The following is a 24,227-nucleotide window of genomic DNA, read 5'->3' on the forward strand; positions in this document are numbered from 1 at the left end:
TTGCACGCTGAGACATAATGACCTGAGACCTAATGGCCCTCATAGCAGTCCCCTATCTGCAGCCATCAAGGTCTCTATTCTCCTGAATTTCAATGCAACCAGGTCATTCCAGGGATCAGCAGCGGACCTAGATGGCATCGTGCAATCAGCAGCTCCTCCGGCAACTCAAGGATGCCATTTTCAGGAGGGCAGGGACTACATCCACTATAACACAGAAGGGCCTGCGCAGACACAGAGGCCATTGGGTGCAGCCTCCAACACTGGACTCCCCCAGTTGCAGGCCATCATCACTTATGCCCATGTGGCCATCAAGGCACCCAGTGACCAGCCAGTAAGATCCATCAAGAGGAAGGGCTTCCACTCCCTTAATGCCCAACTGGTCCACAACCACAAGAGCAGCTTCCTCCATATATGCACTTGCTTTCCTGGCAGCTGCCATGACTCCTTCATCCTCCAGCAGTCCAGGCTGCCTTGGTGCTTCACTCCATCCCCCAAAGTGCATAGATGGATCCAAAGGGACAAAAGGAAATTCCTTGAAGATATGGCTACTGACCCTTACAGGAGCCCCAGACAGAGGAAAAACAACCAATGCCAGCTGCTCAGCAGACCAGCCATTTAGCAGGCCTTTGGGTTTATGAAGATATGATTCCAGTGCTTGGAATTCGTCGAGTGGCACCCTCCAATACCCTCCTGCAAGGATCTCAGTCTGCTATGCTCACCATAACATGGCCCTCCAGAGAGGTGTGGATCTTGAAGACAGTGAGGCCCTTGAAGGAGACAGCTCATTGGGGGTGGGAGAGGAGGAGAAGAAAGGGGGATAACACTGAACAGAGCCCCTGCTGCACAAGATGGCCTCCTCCTGCCATCCTCTGGGAAGAGGGCCTTCCTCCTCTCCTTCACGGCCTCCAGCATTAGATCCAGGTAGGCATCGATGAAGTGAGGGTCTGCCCAGCTCCTGGTGCCAAGCCTCCCCTGTGACATCTCACTCCCCTCTGATGCTGTGGAAAGCAGATCTCCTTCAGGACAACCAGCAGCCTCAGTGATGGCTGCCCTGGAAGTCTGCATGAGCCCCAGACTGGATTTGGCCCATTGCCATTTTCAAACCCCGAGGCTCTAAGAGGACAGGAAACCCATCTCCACACCAGTTAAGGACTTACCCATTTGAAAATTGCAATCTGAAATCAGCTTCCCACAGGAGACAGGTTTCTGACCCAAAACCAGACCCAGTTCCTGTTTCCCACCTCCATAATAAAGAATCTAGTCTTATGACTCTATATAGATTTTCCAATGATTTTAAAAGCAACAGAATTCTTATACATCAGAGGCACCTCCACATTAAAGACCCGCTACCCGATCCCAACCCAAGGGGACCCGATGACATGTGTCGGGTTGGGTCCAGGTCAGACACACACAGGAAATCTTGCATTTTGCTCTGCTGGAGTGGAGAGTGTAAAAGTTGGAAAAAAAAAAAAAAAAAAACTTACCTGACCTGGGAGTCCGGGATGTCAAGGAGGGAAACTCAGAGTCTGCGCAGTGAGCGTCTCAATGCTCACGCTCATGCTGCAGCTTCCTTAATCCAAAAGTGGTACAGTGAGTGAGTGCACGATGGAATCAAGGTAGGTCAGGTCAGGTTCGGATCCGATGTGGTTGTCGGGTTCGGGTCGTGTTTTTAAAAAAAATTTATTCATGGGATGTGGGTGTCATTGGCTAGGCCAGCATTTATTGCTCATCCCTAATTGCCATCAAAAGGTGGTGGTGAGCTGCCTTCGTGAACTGCTGCAGTCCATGTGAGGTAGGTCCACAGTGCTGTTAGGAAGGGAGTTCCAGGATTTTGACCCAGTGACAGTGAAGGAATGGCGATATAGTTCCAAGTCAGGACAGTGTGCGACTTGGAAGGGAACTTGCAGGTGGTGGTGTTCCCATGCATTGGCTGCCCTTGTCCTTCTAGTTGGGAGAGGTCGCAGGTTTGGAAGGTGCTGTCTAAACAGCCTTGGTGCATTGCTGCAGTGCATCTTGTAGATGGTACACACTGTACGTCGGTGGTGGAGCGAGTGAATGTTTGTGGATGGGGTGTCAATCAAGCGGGCTGCTTTGTCCTGGATGGTGTCAAGCTTCTTGAGTGTTGTTGGAGCTGCACCCATGCAGGCAAGTGGAGAGTATTCCATCACACTCCTGACTTGTGCCTTGTAGATGGTGGACAGGCTTTGGGGAGTCAGAGGAGTTACTCGCTGTAGGATTCCTAACCTCTGACCTGCTCTTGTAGCCACGGTATTTATATGGCTACTCCAGTTTAGTTTCTGGTCAATGGTAGCCCCTATGATGTTGATAGTGGGGGATTCAGCGATGGCAATGCCATTGAATGTCAAGCAGAGGTTAGATTCTCTCTTGTTGGAGATGGGCATTGCCTGGCACTTGTGTGGTGCGACTGTTACTTGCCACTCATCAGCCCAAGCCTGGATATTGTCCAGGTCTTGCTGCATTTCTACACGGACTGCTTTAGTATCTGAGGAGTTGCAAATGGTGTTGAACATTGTGCAATCATCAGCGAGTATCCCCACTTCTGACCTTATGATTGAAGGGAGATCATTGATGAAGCAGCTGAAGATGGTTGGGCCCAGGACACTACCCTGAGGAACTCCTGCAGTGATGTCCTGGAGCTCAGATGATTGACCTCCAACAACCACAACCATCTTCCTTTGCATTAGGTATGACTCCAGCGGAGAGTTTTCCCCCTGATTCCCATTGACTCCAGTTTTGCTAGGGTTCCTTGATGCCATACTCAGTCAAATGCTGCCTTGATGTCAAGGGCAGTCACTCTCACCTCACCTCTTGAGTTCAGCTCTTTTGTCCATGTTTGAACCAAGGCTGTAATGAGGTCAGGAGCAGAGTGTCCCTGGCGGAACCCAAACTGAGCATCACTGAGCAGGTTATTGCTAAGCAAGTGCTGCTCGATGGCACTGTTGATGACACCTTCATCACTTTACTGATGATTGAAAGCAGACTGATAGGGTGGTAATTGGCCGGGTCGGACTTGTCCTGCTTTTTTTTTTGCGTACAGGATATTTTCCATGGGCAATTTTCCATGTTGCCGGGTAGATGTCAGTGTTGTAGCTGTACTGGAACAATTTTTTATTTCCTGACCTGAGCAGGACTTTACTCCACATAGGCAAGTCATATTATATTAAATCCAAACAGAAAGAAAAAATGTTGAGAATCCTAATTTAATCTGCACCTAAGAAATTGTTTCAGGATCCAACACAGTTTCAAAAGTTTACAACTGAACACCCGGATTTTTTTTTATTAAGTAAGTTACGACACCTCGTGGCGCAGTGGTTAGCACCGCAGCCTCACAGCTCCAAGGACCCGGGTTCGATTCCGGGTACTGCCTGTGTGGAGTTTGCAAGTTCTCCCTGTGTCTGCGTGGGTTTTCTCCGGGTGCTCCGGTTTCCTCCCACAAGCCAAAAGACTTGCAGGTTGGTAGGTAAATTGGCCATTATATAAATTGTCACTAGTATAGGTAGGTGGTAGGGAAATGTAGGGACAGGTGGGGATGTTTGGTAGGAATATGGGATTAGTGTAGGATTAGTATAAATGGGTGGTTGATGTTCGGCACAGACTCGGTGGGCCGAAGGGCCTGTTTCAGTGCTGTATCTCTAATCTAATCTAAAAAAAAAACCTCCCTGCAAAATGCTACAAAACAAACCTCAAGAGCAAGATTTGAACAAAGGAATCATCTATGTTTCACCAACTGTCTGACAGCAGTGGGTAAGGCTACCAACAGAATCTGTTGAGTAAACTTTTGAGCCAGTTTCTTGGTGATGACAATTCGAAATATTAGTGTCATTTTCTAGGATCCTATTGGTAGTAATCATGTTTATACGTTGCTTTTAAACAATAACATGAGTCTGTGGAACATGATTAAATAATTTCATTTGTCATTATTCTATGACAGAAATGCTAATCATTGGTCCCTGTTAACCATGTGAACACAAGAGGAATAACAAAACAATGTAAAAGTGACATCATGGAGCAGTATCAATAGATTTCCTTGGGGGAAAATGTAACCATGATCAAAGAAATATGCAATACAGGCATGTGAGAAATTGAATGGCAGAAAATATATAATTTTTTTTTCTGTGAGCAATGCTGTGGAAGAATGTAACTGGTAGTATTATAAAGAATAGATGTTTAGGGGTCATATTTCAAGGTCAGAACACATTTTGTAATTCAGATGACTCATCATTCAACCCTTCAATGGCTCACTGTCTAACACCATGCAGCCTACCAATTATCCTTTTTTAAAAAATAAACTGAACTGATTTTTCTGGCAAATTGAACCTACTCCCAAGAGGCATTCACTGGCCAACTTTTAAAGCTGAAGAAATTAAGAGAAATTAAGTCCTACTTGTTGAAGATATTGCTTCAAATCAACTGCTTCCTTTTTTTCATGAACAAGGACAGATTTATTTTCTTCCACTTTTGCAACATCAATTTCTCCACGTCGCACTTCTCGTACTCCCAGAGGGCGCTTTCTAACACACACACAGATTTTTTCAATCTGAGTCCATGCTTGTTCTTTCCCAGGGTTCATATGCCTAGGAATAAAAATGTACAAAATAAATAACAATGCTCAAAACTAAAGAACCTACTGACTAGGTTACAACAGTGACTACACTTCAAAAAGCACTTCACTGGCTGTAAAGCTCTTTGGGTCAACCCAAGGTCATGAAAGGTGCTGTCGAAATGCAAGCTCTTTCTACTCATCTTCACCATGTAGAAGAGGGCATGCCACCATCTTTTCAGGGCAGGCAAGGATGGACCATACAAGTATCACAATTTAAAAAAAAAAAAGATTGCCAGACAAGAATGGTAGTTAAGACAATAGAATCATTTCCTCTCAAATATGTATTCATAGCTACATCAGAATAGCGATTTGCAAGCCAGGGCCAAAGAAATTCCCATGGAATTCCCTTCACCTGGCTTTATATGCTGAGAGATCAAGGGCCGTGTTTGAGATGCATGGAAACTCTGCCCCACGCCAGGCTCCAGAGCATATCTAGATCCCAGCTGATTTCAGGTTGCTTCTATTGTACTTCCAACAAACTTAGTGGAAGTGCACTGTCTGTCCCATGGATTTTTGGAGTCAGTATCATTTCACAGCTCCCATTTCACAATATAGTCTAAGTTAACTGATGTTCCCATTAGTAATCTTTTTAGAAAAAAAGTTTAAAAACTTGTCCTTTTGCACAGACCTGGGATCAAAGAATTGCTAGTCTGTGTAGCTTATTACTGCACCAGGAGGTGCATTACCCCATTATTAGACTATTAGGGTTACAGTAGTTATGGAAAAGGACAAGGAATGACCAAACATGAAAATAGTCAACTGGAAGGGAGCTAATTTCAATGTGTTGAAAAAGAATCTGCGCCAAGTGGTTTGGAATCAAAGATTGGAAAGTAAAACAAGAAAGCCTTCAAGGAGGAGGCAGTTTGGGGACAGACTAGGTACATTTCCATGAGGGAGGTAAAGAAGGGATGGCTGAGGTACTAGATGAGTATTTTGTCCCTGTCTTCACTAAAAAGAGAATAAACCCAGGAACGGGTCAGTCAGCTGATATCAGTGGTGGGGGAACTTTGAGACACAATAATCTGAGACAAAATAATCACTTGGAAATATGTGATTTAATAAATAAATAAATTTGTTAAAGGAAAATCGTGTTCGACTGACATGATTGATTCTTTGATGATGTAACGGAGGGGATTGATGAAGGTCCATGGGATTAAAGAGGATCTGGCAGCTTGGATACAAAAATCGGCTAAGAGACTGAAAGCAGACTGCATGGTTGTTTTTCAGATTGGAAGGAAGGATACAATAGTGTCCCCCAGAGTTTGTATTAGGACCACCACACTTTTTGATACACATGTTAATGATCTGGGTATACAGGGTATAATTTCAAAGTTTGTAGAAAGCACAAAACTCAAATGTAATAAACAGTGCGGGGGATAGTATCTGACATCAGGAGGATGTGGACAGTCTGATGAAATGGACAGACACATAGCAGATAAAATTTAATGCAGAGAAGTGTGATATTATGTATTTTGGTTCGAAAGAATGATGAGGAAAAATACAAACTAAATAGTGTAATTTTAAAAGGTGGTACACAATTTGAGAAGGCTGTTAAAGTCAAGGGTCCCATATGCTTTTTTAAAATTAATAGAACCATAGAGTATAAAAGCAAGGAAGTTATGCTAGACCTTTATAAAACACTGGTTAGGTTCCAGCTGGAGTATTTTGTGCAATTTTGAGCACTATACAAAGGATGTGAAGGCATTCGTGAGGGTGTATAGGAGGTTTACTAGAATAGTGCCAGGGATGTGGGACTTCAGTTATATGGAGAAACTGGAGAAGCTGGGGTTGTTCTCATTAAAGCAGTGAAGATTAAGGGTAGATTTAATGGAGGTGTTTAAAATCATGAAGGGTTTGGGAAACTGTTTCCAATGGCAGAGGGGGTCAGCAACCAAAGGACACAGATTTAAGGTCATTGGCAAAAAAGAGCCAGAGGTGACAGGAGGAGAATTTTTTTTTTTTTAAGCGCAAGTTTTAATGATCTTGAAATCACTACCCGTGCTGTATCATTCTTTAAAAGCTAGGCTTTTTCACTAAACTTTTTCGGTATTGGGCACTGGCATGCACCCACTCCCAAGGACCTATTGTCATAGCATGTGGTAGACTGAGTGAGCTACCCAAAAGAAAAAAAGTGTTATAATTCAGGAAATGTTTTTGGATAGTATACAGTGCCAGAAACAACATGTTAGTAAATCTGGTCACCGTGCAAATCCCTTGGAATCCCCACATGGACCCAAGAGAATCCAGAAGCCCTATGGCCCATCAGGGAAGCTCATGCAGTATTTTTTGGCAGCATACTAAATTTTAAATGGAGATACTATTATAGAAATGTATTTAACATATACAGACTACTCTTCCAGAGTCCTAGGAACAAACATGTTTATTCTTATCTTGCTGGGTGTCAAAGACACTAGGAGCCCTTGAATGCTCAAGAACTTGAGAGATTTTGTATGCCCAAACTCAATTCACATAGTACCAATTCAGTCCAGATAGATGTGACTGATATCTGCGATGTCCCACAAATATGACGTGTCTTGATCCACTGTGCCTTAATATTGTGGGATTTATTTTTCATAACGTAATGTAATCACATTCATATTCAGGATAACAAAAACAAAGTGCTGGAAATGCTCAAGCAGGTCAGGCAGCATCTGTGGACAGAGAAGCAGAGTTAACTTTTTAGGTCTGTAACCCTTCATCAGAACAGAGTTCTGATGAAAGGTCACAGACCTGAAACATCAACTCTGCTTCTCTCTCCACAGATGCTACATGACCTGCTGAGCATTTCCAGCACTGTTTTTATTCCAGATTTCCAGCATCTGCAGTATTTTGCTTTTATTCATATTCAGGTTTTCCTATATAAAGCGAGTTTTGTAAAAGCCCTAAAAATTAGTGCTTAATCAATCTTAACAGAGTGATTACAATACCTTATGAGAGCATGTGGTAGTCCATAATTATATCCTGAAACATGTAAAATCATTTTTTTGTTTTGGATTTCGCTACGGTCACAAACTCTTGCGTTGTTCGGTAAGATTATTATTGGGTGACCATCATCCTTGTCAGGAAAAGAGTGCATATCCTTTAGACATAGTTTGGCAGGTAGCTGGTGAACTGGTGAAGGAGGTTTCAACGATCCTGAAGTATTATCCCGAAGTTGATTTATGCAAGATAACAGAGAATAACTACTGGGATCAGGCGCCTGACTGACTTCGTCCCTTTTATTATTACATAAGGACTCAAAGTCCAATTGTCGTCGAGGGCCAGGCTTAACCTTCTCCATGAAGAAATTAAGTGAGCCTGCCTGGGCACGGTCAGTACTTGCAATGGCACCATGTTCCTCTTCTTGTACAGCTTTTATGATTTGAATGAGCTGGAATAAACGTTTTTGATCTTGCATATTGTGTATCCCCAGTGCAGAGTAATCACTCTCAGTTAGCTTAACCAGTTCTTGCGATTTCAGAAAACCCATTGCAGTAAAGTGAGTGTAATACTGTTCCAGTCCTGCTTCACACAGACATTCGTAGAGGCACGAGGACATCCTACCAAACTTGTATCACCACTGGAAAATAAAAATTTTCAAATTAGATTTTCAATTTTAGTATTACTTTGGGAAATATTTCACTGAACTCAACCTTCAATCTCTTAGTCTCAACAAACTAGAATCTTCCAGAAAACAAAACGGAATAAAATTATTTCATCTTGCTTTCTGTAAGATCTCTGTTTTTTTGAAGTTCTTATTAAGAGGAGAAATTTTGAGATGAATAGCACATACTGTTGGTGATTCCAACATTGAACATTCCTATATTAGATACAGCATGAGCCAGAGTAAAACTTTGCTCCAATATGATCCCAAACTCAGAACTTTATTGAAGCCATGTGAATTTTCCCATCCTCACAGCAGTTACCATCATTGTGTGAAGGAATGCCAACCTATAGGGAGTTTGTGCATTATGCTCCTAGGAACTGGGGCAAGACTAGCCAAATTGATTTCAACTATGACCTTTAGAGTTGACAGAAAGAAGTGACTTTTACTCCATCTATCTAAACTAGATTCAAATAAAGATTGAATATTAAAAATTGTTTGAAAAAAAAAGAGGACATATAGTGCTTTTAATCTCACCTTTCATTAACTAAACTATAAATCTGCTTTCAGAGTAAACAAACTATTACACTGGTAGATTCAGAATGTTAATTTAGTGCTAAAACCTACTGTGGTACAGTGGCGCAATGGTTAGCAACGCAGTCTCACAGCTCCAGCAACCCGGGTTCAGTTCTGGGTACTGCCTGTGTGGAGTTTGCAAGTTCTCCCTGTGACCGCATGGGTTTCTGCCGGGTGCTCCAGTTCTCCCCAACCACAGCCAAAGACTTGCAGGTTGATAGGTAAACTGGCCATTGTAAATTGCCCTTAGTGTAGACAGGTGGTAGGAGAATTGAGGGAAGATGGGGATGTGGTAGGGAATATGGGATTAATGTAGGATTAGTATAAATGGGTGATTGATGGTCAGCACAGACTCAGTGGGCTGAAGGGCCTGTTTCAGTGCTGTATCTCTCTGACTCTATATTGAATTGTCTACTGAGTCATTATGGGTGGAAGTCAGTAACAGGAAAGGAGCAGTCACTTTATTGGGAGTTTTCTATAGACCCCCCAACAGCAACAGAGACACGGAGGAACAGATTTGGAGGCAGATTTTGGAAAGGTGCAGAAGTAACAGGGTTATTGTCATGGGTGACTTCAACTTCCCTAATATTGATTGGAACCTCCTTAGTGCAAATAGTTTGGACGGAGCAGTTTTTGTCAGGTATGTCCAGGAAGGTTTCCTGACTCAATATGTAGATAGGCCGACGAGAGGGGAGGCGATGTTGGATTTGGTGCTTGGCAACGAACCAGGCCAGGTGGCAGATCTTTCGGTGATAGTGATCTTTACTATAGTCATGGAGAGGGACAGGAGCAGACGGGATGGGAAAATATTTAATTGGGGGAGGGGAAATCACAATGCTATTAGGCAGGAACTGGGGAGCATAAATTGGGAACAGATGTTCAGGGAAATGCACGACAGAAATATGGAGGTTGTTTAGGGAGCACTTGCTGCGACTGCTGGATAGGTTTGTCCCGATGAGGCAAGGAAGGGATGGTAGGGTGAAGGAACCTTGGATGACAAGAGATGTGGAACAGCTAGTCAAGAGGAAGAAGGAAGCTTACTTAAGGTTGAGGAAGCAAGGATCAGACAGGGCTCTAGAGGGTTACAAGGTAGCCAGGAAGGAACTGAAGAATGGACTTAGAAGAGCCAGAAGGGGACATGAAAAAGTCTTGGCAGGTAGGATTAAGGAAAATCCCAAGGCGTTCTACACTTATGTGAGGAACAAGAGGATGGCCAGAGTGAGGGTAGGGGCGATCAGGGATAGTGGAGGGAACTTGTGCCTGGAGTCAGAGGAGGTAGGGGAGGTCCTAAATGAATACTTTGCTTCAGTATTCACTAGTGAGAGGGACCTGGTCGTTTGGGAGGACAGCGTGAAACAGGCTGATATGCTCGAACAGGTTGAAGTTAAGAAGGAGGAAGTGCTGGAAATTTTGAAAGACATGAGGACAGACAAGTCCCCGGGGCCAGACGGGATATACCCAAGGATGTTAAGGGAAGCGAGGGAAGAGATTGCTGCGCCTTTGGCGATGATCTTTGCGTCCTCACTGTCCACTGGAGTAGTACCAGATGATTGGAGGATGGCAAATGTTATTCCCTTGTTCAAGAAAGGGAATAGGGATAACCCTGGGAATTATAGACCAGTCAGTCTTACGTCGGTAGTGGGCAAATTATTGGAGAGGATTCTGAGAGACCGGATTTATGATTATTTGGAAAAGCATAGTTTGATTAGAGACAGTCAGCATGGCTTTGAGAGGGGCAGGTCATGCCTCACAAGCCTTATTGAATTCTTTGAAGATGTGACAAAACACGTTGATGAAGGAAGAGCAGTGGATGTGGTGTATATGGATTTTAGCAAGACGTTTGATAAGGTTCCCCGTGGTAGGCTCATTCAGAAAGTAAGGAGGCATGGGATACAGGGAAAGTTGGCTGTCTGGATACAGAATTGGCTGGCCCATAGAAGACAGAGGGTGGTAGTAGATGGAAAGTATTCAGCCTGGAGCTCGGTGACCAGTGGTGTTCCGCAGGGATCTGTTCTGGGACCACTGCTCTTTGTGATTTTCATAAATGACTTGGATGAGGAAGTGGAAGGCTGGGTTAGCAAGTTTGCCGATGACACGAAGGTTGCTGGAGTTGTGGACAGTGTGGAAGGCTGCTGTAGGTTGCAACGGGACATTGACAGGATGCAGAGCTGGGCTGAGAAGTGGCAGATGGAGTTCAACCTGGAAAAGTGTGAAGTGATTCATTTTGGAAGGTCGAATTTGAATGCAGAATACAGGCTTAAAGACAGGATTCTTGGTAGTGTGGAGGAACAGAGGGATCTTGGGGTCCATGTCCATAGAGCGCTCAAAGTTGCCACCCAAGTTGATAGGGTTGTTAAGAAGGCGTATGGTGTGTTGGCTTTCATTAACAGGGGTATTGAGTTTAAGAGCAGCGAGGTTATGCTGCAGCTCTATAAAGCCCTGGTTCGACCACACTTGGAATATTGTGTTCAAATCTGGTCGCCTCATTATCGGAAGGATGTGGAAGCTTTAGAGAGGGTGCAGAGGAGATTTACCAGGATGCTGCCTGGACTGGAGGGTATGTCTTACAAAGAAAGGTTGAGGGAGCTAGGGCTTTTCTCATTGGAGCGAAGAAGGATGAGAGGTGACTTGATAGAGGGGTACAAGATGATGAGAGGCATAGATAGAGTGGATAGCCAGAGACTTTTTCCCAGGGCGGAAAGGGCTATCACCAGGGGGCATAATTTTAAGGTGATTGGAGGAAGGTTTCGGGGAGATGTCAGAGGTAGGTTCTTTACACAGAGAGTGGTGGGTGCGTGGAATGCACTGCCAGCGGTGGTGGTAGAAGCAGATAAATTAGGGACATTTAAGCGACTCTTGGATAGGTACATGGAAGATAGTAGTATGAAGGGTATGTCGGTAGTTTGATCTTAGAGTAGGTTAAAGGTTCAGCACAACATCGTGGGCCGAAGGGCCTGTACTGTGCTGTACTGTTCTATGTTCTATAAAGGATAAATAACTAACTGCTTCAGTTAAAAAAATTGCACATATGAAAGAATAACAGAACTTAACATTTATATAGTGCCTTCGCAACCTCAGGATCTCCCAAAGTGCTTTACAACCAATGAAGTACTTTAGAAGTGTTGTCACTTTTGTAATGTAGGGAACCACTGCAGCTAATTGCATACAGTGAGGTACCACAATCTATAATAAGCCAAAGAGAAAATGATCTGTTTTTGTGGGTGTTTTGACAGTTTAGAATGGCTGTGCCCTCAGATACTTTTCAACAAACCATAAAATATTTAATTGTGAGAAGCAGCAGGGGGTCTGGCCTAGCTTTAGTTCAAACTAGTCCAGATCTCCCCCTCTGGATTTTGACTCATTTGCAAAATAGAATGAGTCAGCAGTAGTCTCAATACAGTTCCTAGTGATCACAAACCTGCAGCACAGAAACTGTCCCAGTCTAATTCAGTTCCTTGTCTCAATTCCAACTGTGCTGCAAATATTCCTTCATGTTGGTTAACATTTGCAATGGGCATCATGAGATCTTTGAACACTTGCCCAAGAGACCAATCTTAAAATGAGCTTGGATAGTAAAAACCCAGCTTTCCTCTTGTGGCATCGATGCCACAGCAATTTCTGTGTGTTGGCTTTTGGGAAACCCCCATCACTGTAACCACCAACATTTCCCTCACTGATGATTTCATGTCCAGTAGTGTGCCAAGAGATTAGAAGGTTATGCTGATGAGGTTGGATGAAGTAGGTTGAATTGAGGATTGTGTGGATGATAAACATCGACATAGACCAGTTGGGCTAAATGGCCCGTTTCTGTGCTGTAAATTATACATAATCCTACGTAATGAGGGTTGAGGGATAAATATTGGCCAGGACACGAGGGAGATTTCCCATACTTTTTTTTTCACCCATGTCTTTGTTACCTCTAGACTTGACTATTCCAAAGCTCTCCTGCTTGGCCTCCCACCTTACATCCTCTGTAAACTTGAAATCATTCAAAACTCTGGTGCCCATATCCTAACTTGCACCAAGTCCCGTACACCCAACACACCTGTGGGGGGTCGCTGACCCACATTGCTAGACTGGAGCCAATGACTCAATTTTAAAATTCTTATCCTGATTTTCAAATTCAGCTATGGCCTACTCCTCCAGCCTTACAACCCTCAAATAACTTGGTGTTCCTCCAATTCTGGCCTCAGATTCCAGATTTTCTTTGCTGCATCATTGGTGAGCATGCCGTAACTTACCTAGGCCTTAAGTTTGGGAATTCCCTACGTAAACCCCTTTGCCTCTCTCCCTCTCTTTCCTCCTTTATGATGTTCCTTAAAACCTAACTCTTTGACCAAGCTTTTGGTCACCAGTCCTAATATCTCCTATTCTTGCTCAAAGTCAAATTTTACTGGAAGTTGTTGTTGTGCTATGAGACTTGCAGCCACAACCTTCTGACTCCAAGGCAACAGTGCTACCACTGAGCCAATATTTGATAAATAATGGTACTCTATTTACTATTATGTAATGGTTTTTCAGTAAATCAAACACTTCATAAGGTCAAACTCCGTGGTTAGTTTTTAGCAAAGGTTCAAAGCCTGTTGTGTATCTTGTTTATACCTAGGGCAATTGTAATCAGTCTAGGGAGTAGGTTTGTTTTAGGCCTAGTGTTCTCACTGCATTTAGATTCTGATATCCATATATTACTGGGGTGGGTGGGGGGAAAAAAGGCACACATAATCCAGTGTAATTTAATGTTGCATGAAGGGCAATTGTGTCATATGTTTAAATCATCACCTCAAAATGCCACCATTACCACCAACAGCAACAGACCTGTAACTGTTAGAGGTCAAAATGATCTCTCCCTACTTCGTACTCCTTGGGTGTTTTCTACAGTTTAAGTAGACAAAGGATGATTCCACAATCTGGTGCTTCAAATGATACTTGCAGGGACTGCATCTCCAGAAATCGCAGTCACGTAGCTCAACTGTGATTGCTATCTCTCAATATTGTTGGGAGCATTGGAGATTTGGAGCAAATTTACTGTGACAGCAGCAGGAGAGTGGAGTGAGTGTAGGGAGCAAGGGAAAACTAAAACTAAAAGTCTTTTCAGCACGTGGGGTAAAATTAATAGTTAAACAAGATAGTAATTAGACTCTAAAAGAGGGAAGAGAGAGATTTTTTTTTTAAAGATCAAGGATGGACAGCTGAGACCTGCTGCTTGCAATTGCAGCAACGTGGGAACTTCAGGACGCTTCATGCATGTTGGAAGTGTCTCCAGCTGTTTGAGCTGGAGCTCAGGATTTCTAAGCTTGAGGGGCAGCTGGAGTCACTGCAGATCATCTGGAAGGATGACAGTTTCCTGGGTCATACATTCCAGGACATGGTCACCCCACAGGCAGAAGTAGTTCAGGATAGTAGAGGGGTGGCCATCCAGAAAAGTAGGAAGAGGCAGGAAGTCTTGCAGGAATCTTTGGGGTGTGTGCCACTCTCAAACCAGTACACAGCATTGGAGACTACCGGGAGTAATAACATCTTGAAGGAGTGCAGTCCAGACCATGGCAGCAAAGGCGGGAATGGCAAAGAGCTAGAAATGTAGTCGTTATAGGAGATTCCATAGTTAGGGGCATAGACAGGCATTTCTATAACCATCATCTTGAGTCCTGCATGATGTGTTGCCTCCCTGGTGGCAGGGTAAAGGACATCAAGGAGAGGGTGCAGAATATTCAGCAGGGGGAAGGAAGTGAGCCAGAAGTTGTGCTACATATCAATACCAATGATAGAGAGGACAGAAAAGAGGAATAAGGTGCATAAAGGAGTGAGAGTGTTGGATAGTACTGAGAAGAATAAGACTGGCAAAGAGAGAGAATATGAGAATAGAAGGGCAGTTAACATCAAAGGGAACCCAAAAATCTTCTACCAACATGTAAATAGTAGGCGGGGTGGGTCCTATTAGGGACAAAGAGGGCGATATATGTTTAGAGGTGCAGGACAAGTCTAGAATATTTAATGAGTACTTTGTATGTTTATTAAGGAAGAGGATGCTGATAAAATGGGCGGCACAGTGGCGCAGTGGTTAGCACCGCAGCCTCACAGCTCCAGCGACCCGGGTTCAATTCTGGGTACTGCCTGTGTGGAGTTTGCAAGTTCTCCTTGTGTCTGCGTGGGTTTCCTCCGGGTGCTCCGGTTTCCTCCCACATGCCAAAGACTTGCAGGTTGATAGGTAAATTGGCCATTTAGCAATTGCCCCTAGTATAGGTAGGTGGTAGGAAAATATAGGGACAGGTGGGGATGTGGTAGGAATATGGAATTAGTGTAGGATTAGTATAAATGGGTGGTCGATGGTCGGCACAGACTCGGTGGGCCGAAGGGCCTGTTTCAGTGCTGTATCTCTAAATCTAAACTAAAAAGTAGAGATGGTCGACGTAATGGCTGGGGTGAAAACTGATAGCCAGCCTTTCCCGGTATATCCTGCCTACGCTTAGAGTGGATAAGTCGCCTGGTCCAGATGGCTTGCATCCCAGATTGTGGGTGGAGGTACCAGAAGGGCTTGCTATAATCTTCCAATCTTCCCTAAATAGAGGGGAGGTGCCAGAGGGTTGGAGAGTGGCAAATGTGACACCCTTACTCAAGAAAGTGTGTAAGGGCATTCCTAGTAACGACATTCTGGTGAGTTTATCAGTGATGGGCAAGGTTTAAGAAACAATAATTAGGGAGAAAGAAAACAGGCACAAGGAGAGGTTTGAGTTAATTAAGGAGAGCTAGCACAGATTTGGAAAATTGTACATGATTGATCTAATCGAATTGTTTGATGAAGGGAATGCAGTGGATGTTGTCTATATAGATTTTAAGAAAGTGTTTGACAAAGTGCCACATAAATGGCTAGTTAACAAAATTGAGGCTCATGGACGAGGAGGGTGAAGTCAGCTTGGATAAAAAAAAAATAAAAACAAGAAATGCTGGAATCACTCAGCAGTGACAGAACTGACAGTTCCGATGAAGGGTCACTGACACGAAACATTAACTCTGCTTCTCTTTCCACAGATGCTGCCAGACCTGCTGAGTGATTCCAGCATTTCTTGTTTTTATTTCAGATTTCCAGCATCCGCAGTATTTTGCTTTTATTTTAGTGGATAAAAAAAAAATTGGCTTCAGGACAGAAAACAGTGAGTCATGGTAAACGGCTGTTTTTCAGACTGGAACATGGTACACGGGTATTCCCCAAGGGTCAGTGCTCGGACCACACATATTGGAATAGAAGAATATTTCAAAATTTGCCAATGATATCAAACTTGGAGGTGTGGCAAAAGTGAGGATGATACCAATCAACTGCAACAAGACAGATAGGATGAGCAGAATGGGCAACAAAGGGCAGATGGAATTTAATACAGGCAAGTGCGAGGTAATGCATTTTGGCAGAAGGGATAGGGTGAGGCAATACAGACTTCATGGCACAGTTCTAAAGAGTGTGCAGGAATAGAGGGACCTGGGGATTCTTGTGCATAGATCTTTGAAGGTAGCAGGACATATTGACAGAGTAATTAGCAAAGCCTATGGGATATGGCTTCATAAATAGAAGTATTGAGTACTAGAGCAGGAAAGTTATGCTGAACCTTTATAAAGCTCTGGTTAGGCCACAACTAGAATATTACAATAAAAGCAAAAGAGAAAATAAAACATGAAAAGGTCACAGACCTGAACTGTTAACTCTGTTTCTCTCTCCACAAACGTTGCCAAACCTGAGTATTTCCAGTATTTTGTTTTTATAACTAGAATATTACATCCAGTTCTGGTCACCACACTTTAGCAAGGATGAGAGAGTCCTTGAGAAGGTGCAGATGAGATCTACCAGACATCTTAAAGCACTTTACAGTCAATGAAGTACTTTTGAAGTGTAGTCACTGTTGTAATGTAGAAAACACAGCAGCCAATTTGCGTGCAGCAAACTCCCACAAACAACCATGTGATAATGACCAGATAATCTGCTTGTAGTGATGTTGATTGATGGATAAATATTGGCCAAGGCATTGGGGATAACTCCCCTGCTCTTCTTTATAATAGTGCCATGGGATCTTTGACATCCACCCAAGCAGTCAGAATCTCACTTTAATGTGACATCCGAAAGACGGAACTTTCGAGAGTGCAGCACGCCCTCAGTCCTTGATTTTTGTGCTCAGTCCTTGGAGTAGGACTTGAACCCGGAACCTTGTGACTCAGCTGAGTGTGCTACCAACTGTACCACAGCCGGACATCTAAAAACATATCTTTTATTTTTTTTTTTGGAAGAGATACAGCACTGAAACAGGCCCTTCAGCCCACTAAGTCCCGACCAACAACCACCCATTTATACTAATGCTACATTAATCCCATATTCCCTACCACATCCCCACCATTCTCCTACCACCTACCTACACTAGGGGCAATTTACAATGGCCAATTTACCTATCAACCTGCAAGTCTCTGGCTGTGGGAGGAAACCGGAGCACCTGGCGGAAACCCACGCAGTCACAGGGAGAACTTGCAAACTCCACACAGGCAGCACCCAGAACTGAACCCGGGTCACTGGAGCTGTGGGCTGCAGTGCTAACCACTGCGCCGCCCAGATATACTTAGGCGTGATTACTTTTCCACTTTGGTGGAACTCAATTTTCTCTGTTGTTTCCCGAATTATGGTCATCATACCTCGTTGTACTTTCTCTTTTACCCTTTCACTGTGCAAATGAAATATAATTACATTGTTCTGTGAAACCAAGGCAAAGTACTTATTTTGTATTCTACTGTACCTTCATCCTCCAAGAGGAGATTTCTTTCTCTAATTGACCATATCCTTTTTAAATTTTATTTTTAAGTTTTAATTGTGTTCATAACATCCTTTACTATTTTACTTTATATTACCTGACAGTCTTTCTTCATACCTAACTTAGCCTTCCAAATGTTGTTATATAATATACACTAAATTTGTAGTTTCCATTTAATAGAACAGGATCATTTACGCTCAATTAACTTTAATTTTTAGGTTGAAATCACATACCCAGTATAGGCTGATTGTGTAAAGTTTACACAAGATGATTTATTTTAAATTTAAACTTTTTAATCCATGTTTTTAATAAGCAGATAATAATCAAGACTGATCACTGGATATTTTAACTATATTAATATAGACCCAATATAGTAGCTTGATCATGCTCTCATTTAAATTTACAGTAATATAAGAACTAAGAACAAGAGTTGGTTAGTCAACCCTTCAAGCCTGCTCCGCCATTCAACAATAGGCTGACCGTCTATCTCAATGGCACCTTCCCACACTATCCCCCTATCCCTTGATAGATTTTTGTTTAAGAAAAGTATCAGTCTCTGACTTGAATATCTACTTGAAACTACCATCCCATCTCCAATCTCCTTTTTCTCTCCCATCCTGTTCCACGTGGAAACTCTGGGACACTTCTCGTGACTGGACCAATCACATGTGCAGGAAGTGTCATCAGCTGGAGGAGTTCCAGCTCCAGATTTCAGAGCTTGAGCAGCAGCTGGCATCACTGCGGCCATTCCACGAGAATGAGAATTTTGTGGATAGCATGTTTATAGATGTGGTCACCCTCCTGCTTAAGGGTATACAGGCTCAGAGGAAATGGGTGACTGCCAGGCTGTCAAGAAGCACCAGACAAGTAGTGCAAGAATCCCGAGTGCATCTCACTCTCCAACCAGCATTCCGTTCAGAATACTGGTGAGAGTGATGGTTCCTCTGGGTTGTGCAGTCAGAGCCTAATCCACAGCACCAAGGCTGACTCAGCTGTACAGGGGAGTAGGAAGAAAATTGGAAAAGCAATACTGATAGGGGATCCAATATTTAGACGAACAGACAGGCATTGCTGCAGCCACATATGTGAATCCAGGAATGGTATGCTGCTTCACTGGTGCCAGGGTCAAAGATGTCAAAGAGCGGCTGCAGAGCAGAGGAAGGGTGAACAGCCAGCGGTCGTGGTCGTGGTCCATATCGGTGCCAATGACGTGGACAGAGGGATGAGGTCCTACATGCAGAGTTCAGGGGCTAGGAAGAAACAAGCAGTTAGTAACCTTCTCAAAAGGTAGTTGTCTCCAGATTACTCCCAGTACCACATGCTGGTAGGGATAGAGCAGATGATTGTGTGACTGGAGTGGTGGCCCATGAGGGAAGGCTTTAGATTCCTGGGCCTTTGGGACCGTTTCTGGGGGAAAGGGACCTGTACAGGCTGGACGGGTTGCACCTGAACAGAGCCAGGGATCAATGTCCTTGTGGGGCTATTTGCTAGTGCTATTGGGAGGGGTGTGGGAACCAGGAAGTAATTTTAGAGAGAAAACCCAAGCTGAACAGAGAACTGGGAAAGATAAATGGCACAACAGTAGGAAATAGTAAAGGTATTAGGTGGGGGTCAGAGTAAGAGGTAATGTAATATGGTCTAAATTAGGTTTACTATGCATGTATATGAATGCGCGAAGTGTGGTAAATAAGGTTGGTGAGCTGCAGGTCCAGTTGGCCATGTGGAAATATGTCGTGGCAATAATGCAAGCCTGGCTCAAAAAGGGCAGGTTAAATATTAAATATTGCTGGATACAAGGTCTTAAGGAAAAATAGGGGGAAAGTGATAGCAGTATTGATTAAGGAGAATATTACAGTGCTGGAGAGCGAGGATGGCCTCATGGGTCCAAGGACAGAATCTATTTGGTTAGAGCTAAGAAACACTAGAGGTATCATTACATTGCTGCATGTATTCTATAGGCCTCTAACTAGTGAGAAAGATAGAGAAAGAATTTGCAAGGAAATTACTGAAAGGTGCAAGAATTATAGAGTGGTTATAATGCGGGACTTTAATTATCCTAATATAGACAGCTATAGTAAAAGTGTAAAAGGTAAAGAGGGCCAAGAGCTTCTGGAATGTGTTCAGGAGAATTTTCTACAGCAGTATGTTTCCAGTCCAATTAGAAAAGAGGCATTGTTGGAAAAGTGAATCGTGTCATTAAGGGAACACTTCGGGGACAACGATCATGAGCTTTAGGTTGGCTATGGATAAGGACAGCGAGCAATCCAACTTCAAGAGGGCGAGAACAGACCTGGCCCAGGTAAACAGAGTCAAAGATTGGAAGGCAAAACTGCAACTCAACAATGGGCTGCCTTTAAAGAGGAGATAATTCAAGTACAGTCAAGATACATTCCCACAAGGGAGAAAGGTAGGGCAAACAAATCCAGAGCTCCCTGGATGATGAAAGAGCTAGAGAGTAAGATGAAGCAGAAAAACAGTGCATATGACAGATGGATAATACAAGTGAAAACCAGGCTGAATGTAGAAGGTTCAGAAGGGATGTGAAAAAACAAATAACAGAAGCAAAAAAGAGTATGAGAGAAGCAAAGAGAGAGTATGAGAACAGACTGGCAGCCAACATAAAAGGGAATCTAATAATCTTCTATAGGCATGTAAATAGTAAAAGGGCGGTAAAAGGAGCAGTGGGGCCAATTAGGAACCTAAAAGGGGATTTACGCGTGGAGGCAAGGGGCATGGCTTATGAACTGAATGAGTACTTTGTATCTGACTTTACCAAAGAAGGAGATAATACCCAAGTCATAATGAAAGAGGAGGTAGCTGAGACACTGGATGGGCTAAAAATTGATCGAGGAGGTATTAGATAGGCTGCCTGTACTTAAAGTTGATAAGTCACCAAGATAAGATGAGATGCATCTTAGGGTAATGAGGGAAATTGCAGAGGCGCTGTCCATAATCTTCCAAACATCCTTAGATATAGGGCTGGTGCCAGAGGACTGGAGAATTGCAAAAGTTACTCTGTTGTTCAAGAAATGGTGTAAGGATGAACCCAGCAATTACAGGCCAGTCAGTTTAACATTGGTGGTAGGAAAGCTTTTCAAAACAATAATTTGGGAAAAAATTAGCAGTCACTTGGACAAATTTGGATTAGTTAAGGAAAGCCAGCACAGATTTAAGGGCAAATCGTGTTTAAGTAAATTGCATGAGTTTTTTTGCTGAGGTAACAGAAGGGTTGATGAAGGTCCGGTGGTTGATGTGGAGTACATGGACTTCCAAAAGGCATTTGATAAAATGCCACATAACAGACTTGTTGGCAAAGTTAGAGCCCATGGGATAAAAGGGACAGTAGCAGTATGATACAAAATTGACTGAGTGACAGGAAACAGAGAGTAGTAGTGAATGGTCGTTTTTTTGGATTGGAGGAAGGTATACAGAGGGGTTCCCCAGGGCCACTGTTAGAACCCATTGCTTTGCCTGATATATATTAATGACCTAGACTTGGGTGCACAGTGCACAATTTCAAAATTTGCAGATGACACAAAACTTGAAGTATTGTGAACTGTGAGGAGGACAGTGATTAAACTACAAGAGGACACAGACAGGTTGGTGGAATGGGTAGACAAGTGGCAGATGAAATTTAATGCAGTGTAATGTGAAGTGATTCTTTTTTTAATTCTTTCACAGGATGTGGGTGTCACTGGCTAGGCCAGCATTTATTGCCCATCACTAGTTGCTCGAGAAGGTGGGCGTGCTGTCCATGTTGTGTAGGTACACCCACAGTGCTGTTAGGAAGGGAATTCCAGGATTTTGACCCAGTGACAGTGAAGGAACGGATATAGCTCCAAGTCAGGATGGTGTGTGGCTTGGAAGGGAACTTGCAGGTGGTGATATTCCCATGCATCTGCTGCCCTTGTCCTTATAGGTGGTAGAGATCGTGGGTTTGGAAAGTGCTGTCGAAGGAGCTTTGGTGAGTTGCTGCAGTGCATCTTGCAGATGGTACACACTGCTGCCACTGTGGTAGAGGGAAGGTGGTGTATGGGGTGCTAATCAAGTGGGCTGCTTTGCCCTGGATGGCGTCGAGCTGGAGTGTTGTTGAAGCTGCACTTATCCAGGAGAGTGGAGAGTATTCCATCACACTACTCACTTGTGGCTTGGTAGAAGAATGAGGAGAGACAATATCAAATAGAGAGTTTTAAATTAATATTTTTTCAATTTTAAAGGGGGTTCAGGAGCAGAGGGACCTGGGTGTATATATGCACAAATCATTGAAGGTGGCAAGGCAGGTTGCGACAGCAGTTAATAAAGCATACGGGATCCTGGACTTAATAAATCAGGGCATAGAGTACAAAAGCAAGGAAGTTATGATGAATCTGTATAAAACACTGGTTCGGCCTCAACTGGAGTATTATGTCCAGTTCTGGGCACCACACTTTAGGAAGGATGTGACGGCATTACAGAGGGTGCAGAAATGATTCACTAGAATGATTCCAAGGATGAGGAATTTCAGTTACGTGGCTAGATTGGAGAAGCTGAGCTGTTCTCCTTAGAGAGGATTAAGAGGAGAGTGTTCAAATAGGTGTTCAAAATCATGAGGCATCTGGACAGAGTAGATCAGGAGAAAACTGTTCCCATTGGGAGAATGATCGAGAACCAGAGGGCACTGATCTAAGGCAAAAGGAGCAACGACGACATGAGGAAAAACTTCTTCACACAGTGACTGGTTAGGATCGGGAATGCACTGCCTAAGAGTGTGGTGGAGGCAGATTCAATCTTGGCTTTCAAAATAGAATTGGATAATTATCTGAAAAGAAAAAATCTGCAGGGCTACAGGGAAAAGGGTGAGGCGAATTGCTCTTGGAGAACCGGCACGGCCACAACAGGCTAAATGACCTCATTCTATGTTGTAACCACTCTATGATACTAAGTCCTGGAACGTGTTTTCGCCTCCCAAATCCATGCCCATGTTTCCCGGAACTCCATGTTTGAATCCCTCCAATCAGGTTTCTGCCCCTGCCACAGTACCAAAATAGCTCTCTAAGTTACAAATGACATCCTATGTGACCGACAAAAGTAAACTTTTTCTCCTCTTCCTTCTCAAATGGTCTGTAGCTTTTGACACGGTTGACCACACCATCATCCTCCTCCAACGCCTCTCCACTGTCGTCAGGCTCTCAGCTGGTTCCATTCTTATCTATCTAATTGTAGCCAGAATATCACTTGCAATGGCTTCTCTTCCAGCTCCCACACCTTCACCTCTAGTGTCCCCCCCAAGGATCCATCCTTGGCCCCGTCCTATTTCTCATATACATGCTGCCCCTCAGTGACATTATTCAAAAGCACAGCCTTAGTTTTCACATTTACAGACGACACCCCACTACCTCTCTCGAGTCCTCCACTGTTATTAAATTATCAGACTGCTTATCCAGCAGTCAGTATTGGATGAGCACAAATTTCCTCCAATTAAAATACTGAGAAGACTGAAGCCATTGTTTATGGTCCCAGCTCCAAACTCCGTTCCCTAGCTACTGACTCCATCCCTCTCCCTGGCAACAGTCTGAGATTAAGCCAGTCTGTTCGAAACCTTTGTATCACATTTGACCCAAAGATGAGCTTCCAAGCACATATTCGTGCCACCACTGAGACCGTCTATTTTCACCTCTAATGTCGCCCGACTTCGGCCCTGCCTCAGCTCATCTGCTGCTGAAACCCTTGTTTATGCCTTCGTTACCTCCAAAATTGACTATTCCAACGCATTCTTGGCTGGTCGCCCACATTCTACCCTCTGTAAACTTGAGGTCATCCAAGACTCTGCTGCTCGCACCAAGTCCTGTTCTTCTATCATCCCTATGCTCACGAACCTACATTGGTTCCCGGTCAAGCAACGTGACAATTTTAAAATTCTCATCCTTGTTTTGAAATCCCTCTGTAGTCTCATCCCTCTCCATCTCTGTAACCTCCTCCAGCCCCACAACCCTAAGATATCTGCACTCCTCTAATTCTGACATCTTGAGCATCCCCAATGTTAATCGTTCCACCAATGGTAGCCGCATTTTCAGTTGCTTAGACCCCAAGCTCTGGAATACGCTCCCTACACCTCTCTACCTCACTTTCCTCCTTTAATACACTCCTTAAAACCTACCACTTTGACCAAGCTTTTGGTCATCTGACCCAATATCTACTTATGTGGTTCGATGTCGTATTTTACTTTATAATGCTCCTGAAACACCTTGAGATATTTTATTACATTAAAAGGTGCTATACAAGTTATTGATGTCACAGAACTGTTTTTTCTACAGAGCGAGGATATACCCCTGAGAAGAAAAAGCTCCACTTCACAGAAAAAACAGCCATGGACAACTAAAGAGATTTGGGATAGCATAAAACAAAAAGAAAGGGCTTACAAAAATGCAAAACGCAGCACAGATCTGGCCGAATGGGATCGATACAAAGACCAGAAAAGGATCACAAAGCAGCTTGTAAAAGCTACTAAAAGAGATGAAAAGAAACTTGCAAGGGACATCAAAATCAATAAGAAATTTTACAGTTACATAAAGGGAAAGCGGGTGGTCAAGAGCAATGTAGGCCCGCTAAAAGCTGAGAATGGAGATATTGTCATTGATAATGGGGAAATGGCAGACAGGTTGAACAATTACTTTGCCTCAGTATT

At 43.5% G+C, this 24,227-nt stretch overlaps 1 protein-coding gene across 4 annotated transcripts in view; it reads right to left on the reverse strand.

Annotated features, from left to right (window-relative positions):
• Positions 1-24,227, reverse strand: part of LOC137379970 (kinesin-like protein KIF24) — a 130,327-nt gene that overhangs the window by 93,200 nt on the left and 12,900 nt on the right. For all 4 annotated transcript variants that reach the window (XR_010976969.1, XM_068051535.1, XM_068051449.1 and 1 more), the window contains exons 2-3: positions 7,552-8,183; positions 4,406-4,595 (exon numbers count right to left, since the gene is read on the reverse strand). Coding sequence is in view for 3 of the 4 variants with exons in the window: in XM_068051535.1 (XP_067907636.1) it covers positions 4,406-4,595; positions 7,552-8,162 (801 nt within the window). In the remaining variant the exon portion in view is untranslated. The remainder of the gene's footprint in view (positions 1-4,405; positions 4,596-7,551; positions 8,184-24,227) is intronic.

The sequence above is a fragment of the Heterodontus francisci genome, chromosome 1 (assembly GCF_036365525.1).
Source record: "Heterodontus francisci isolate sHetFra1 chromosome 1, sHetFra1.hap1, whole genome shotgun sequence".
In the NCBI taxonomy this organism is placed as follows: domain Eukaryota; kingdom Metazoa; phylum Chordata; class Chondrichthyes; order Heterodontiformes; family Heterodontidae; genus Heterodontus; species Heterodontus francisci.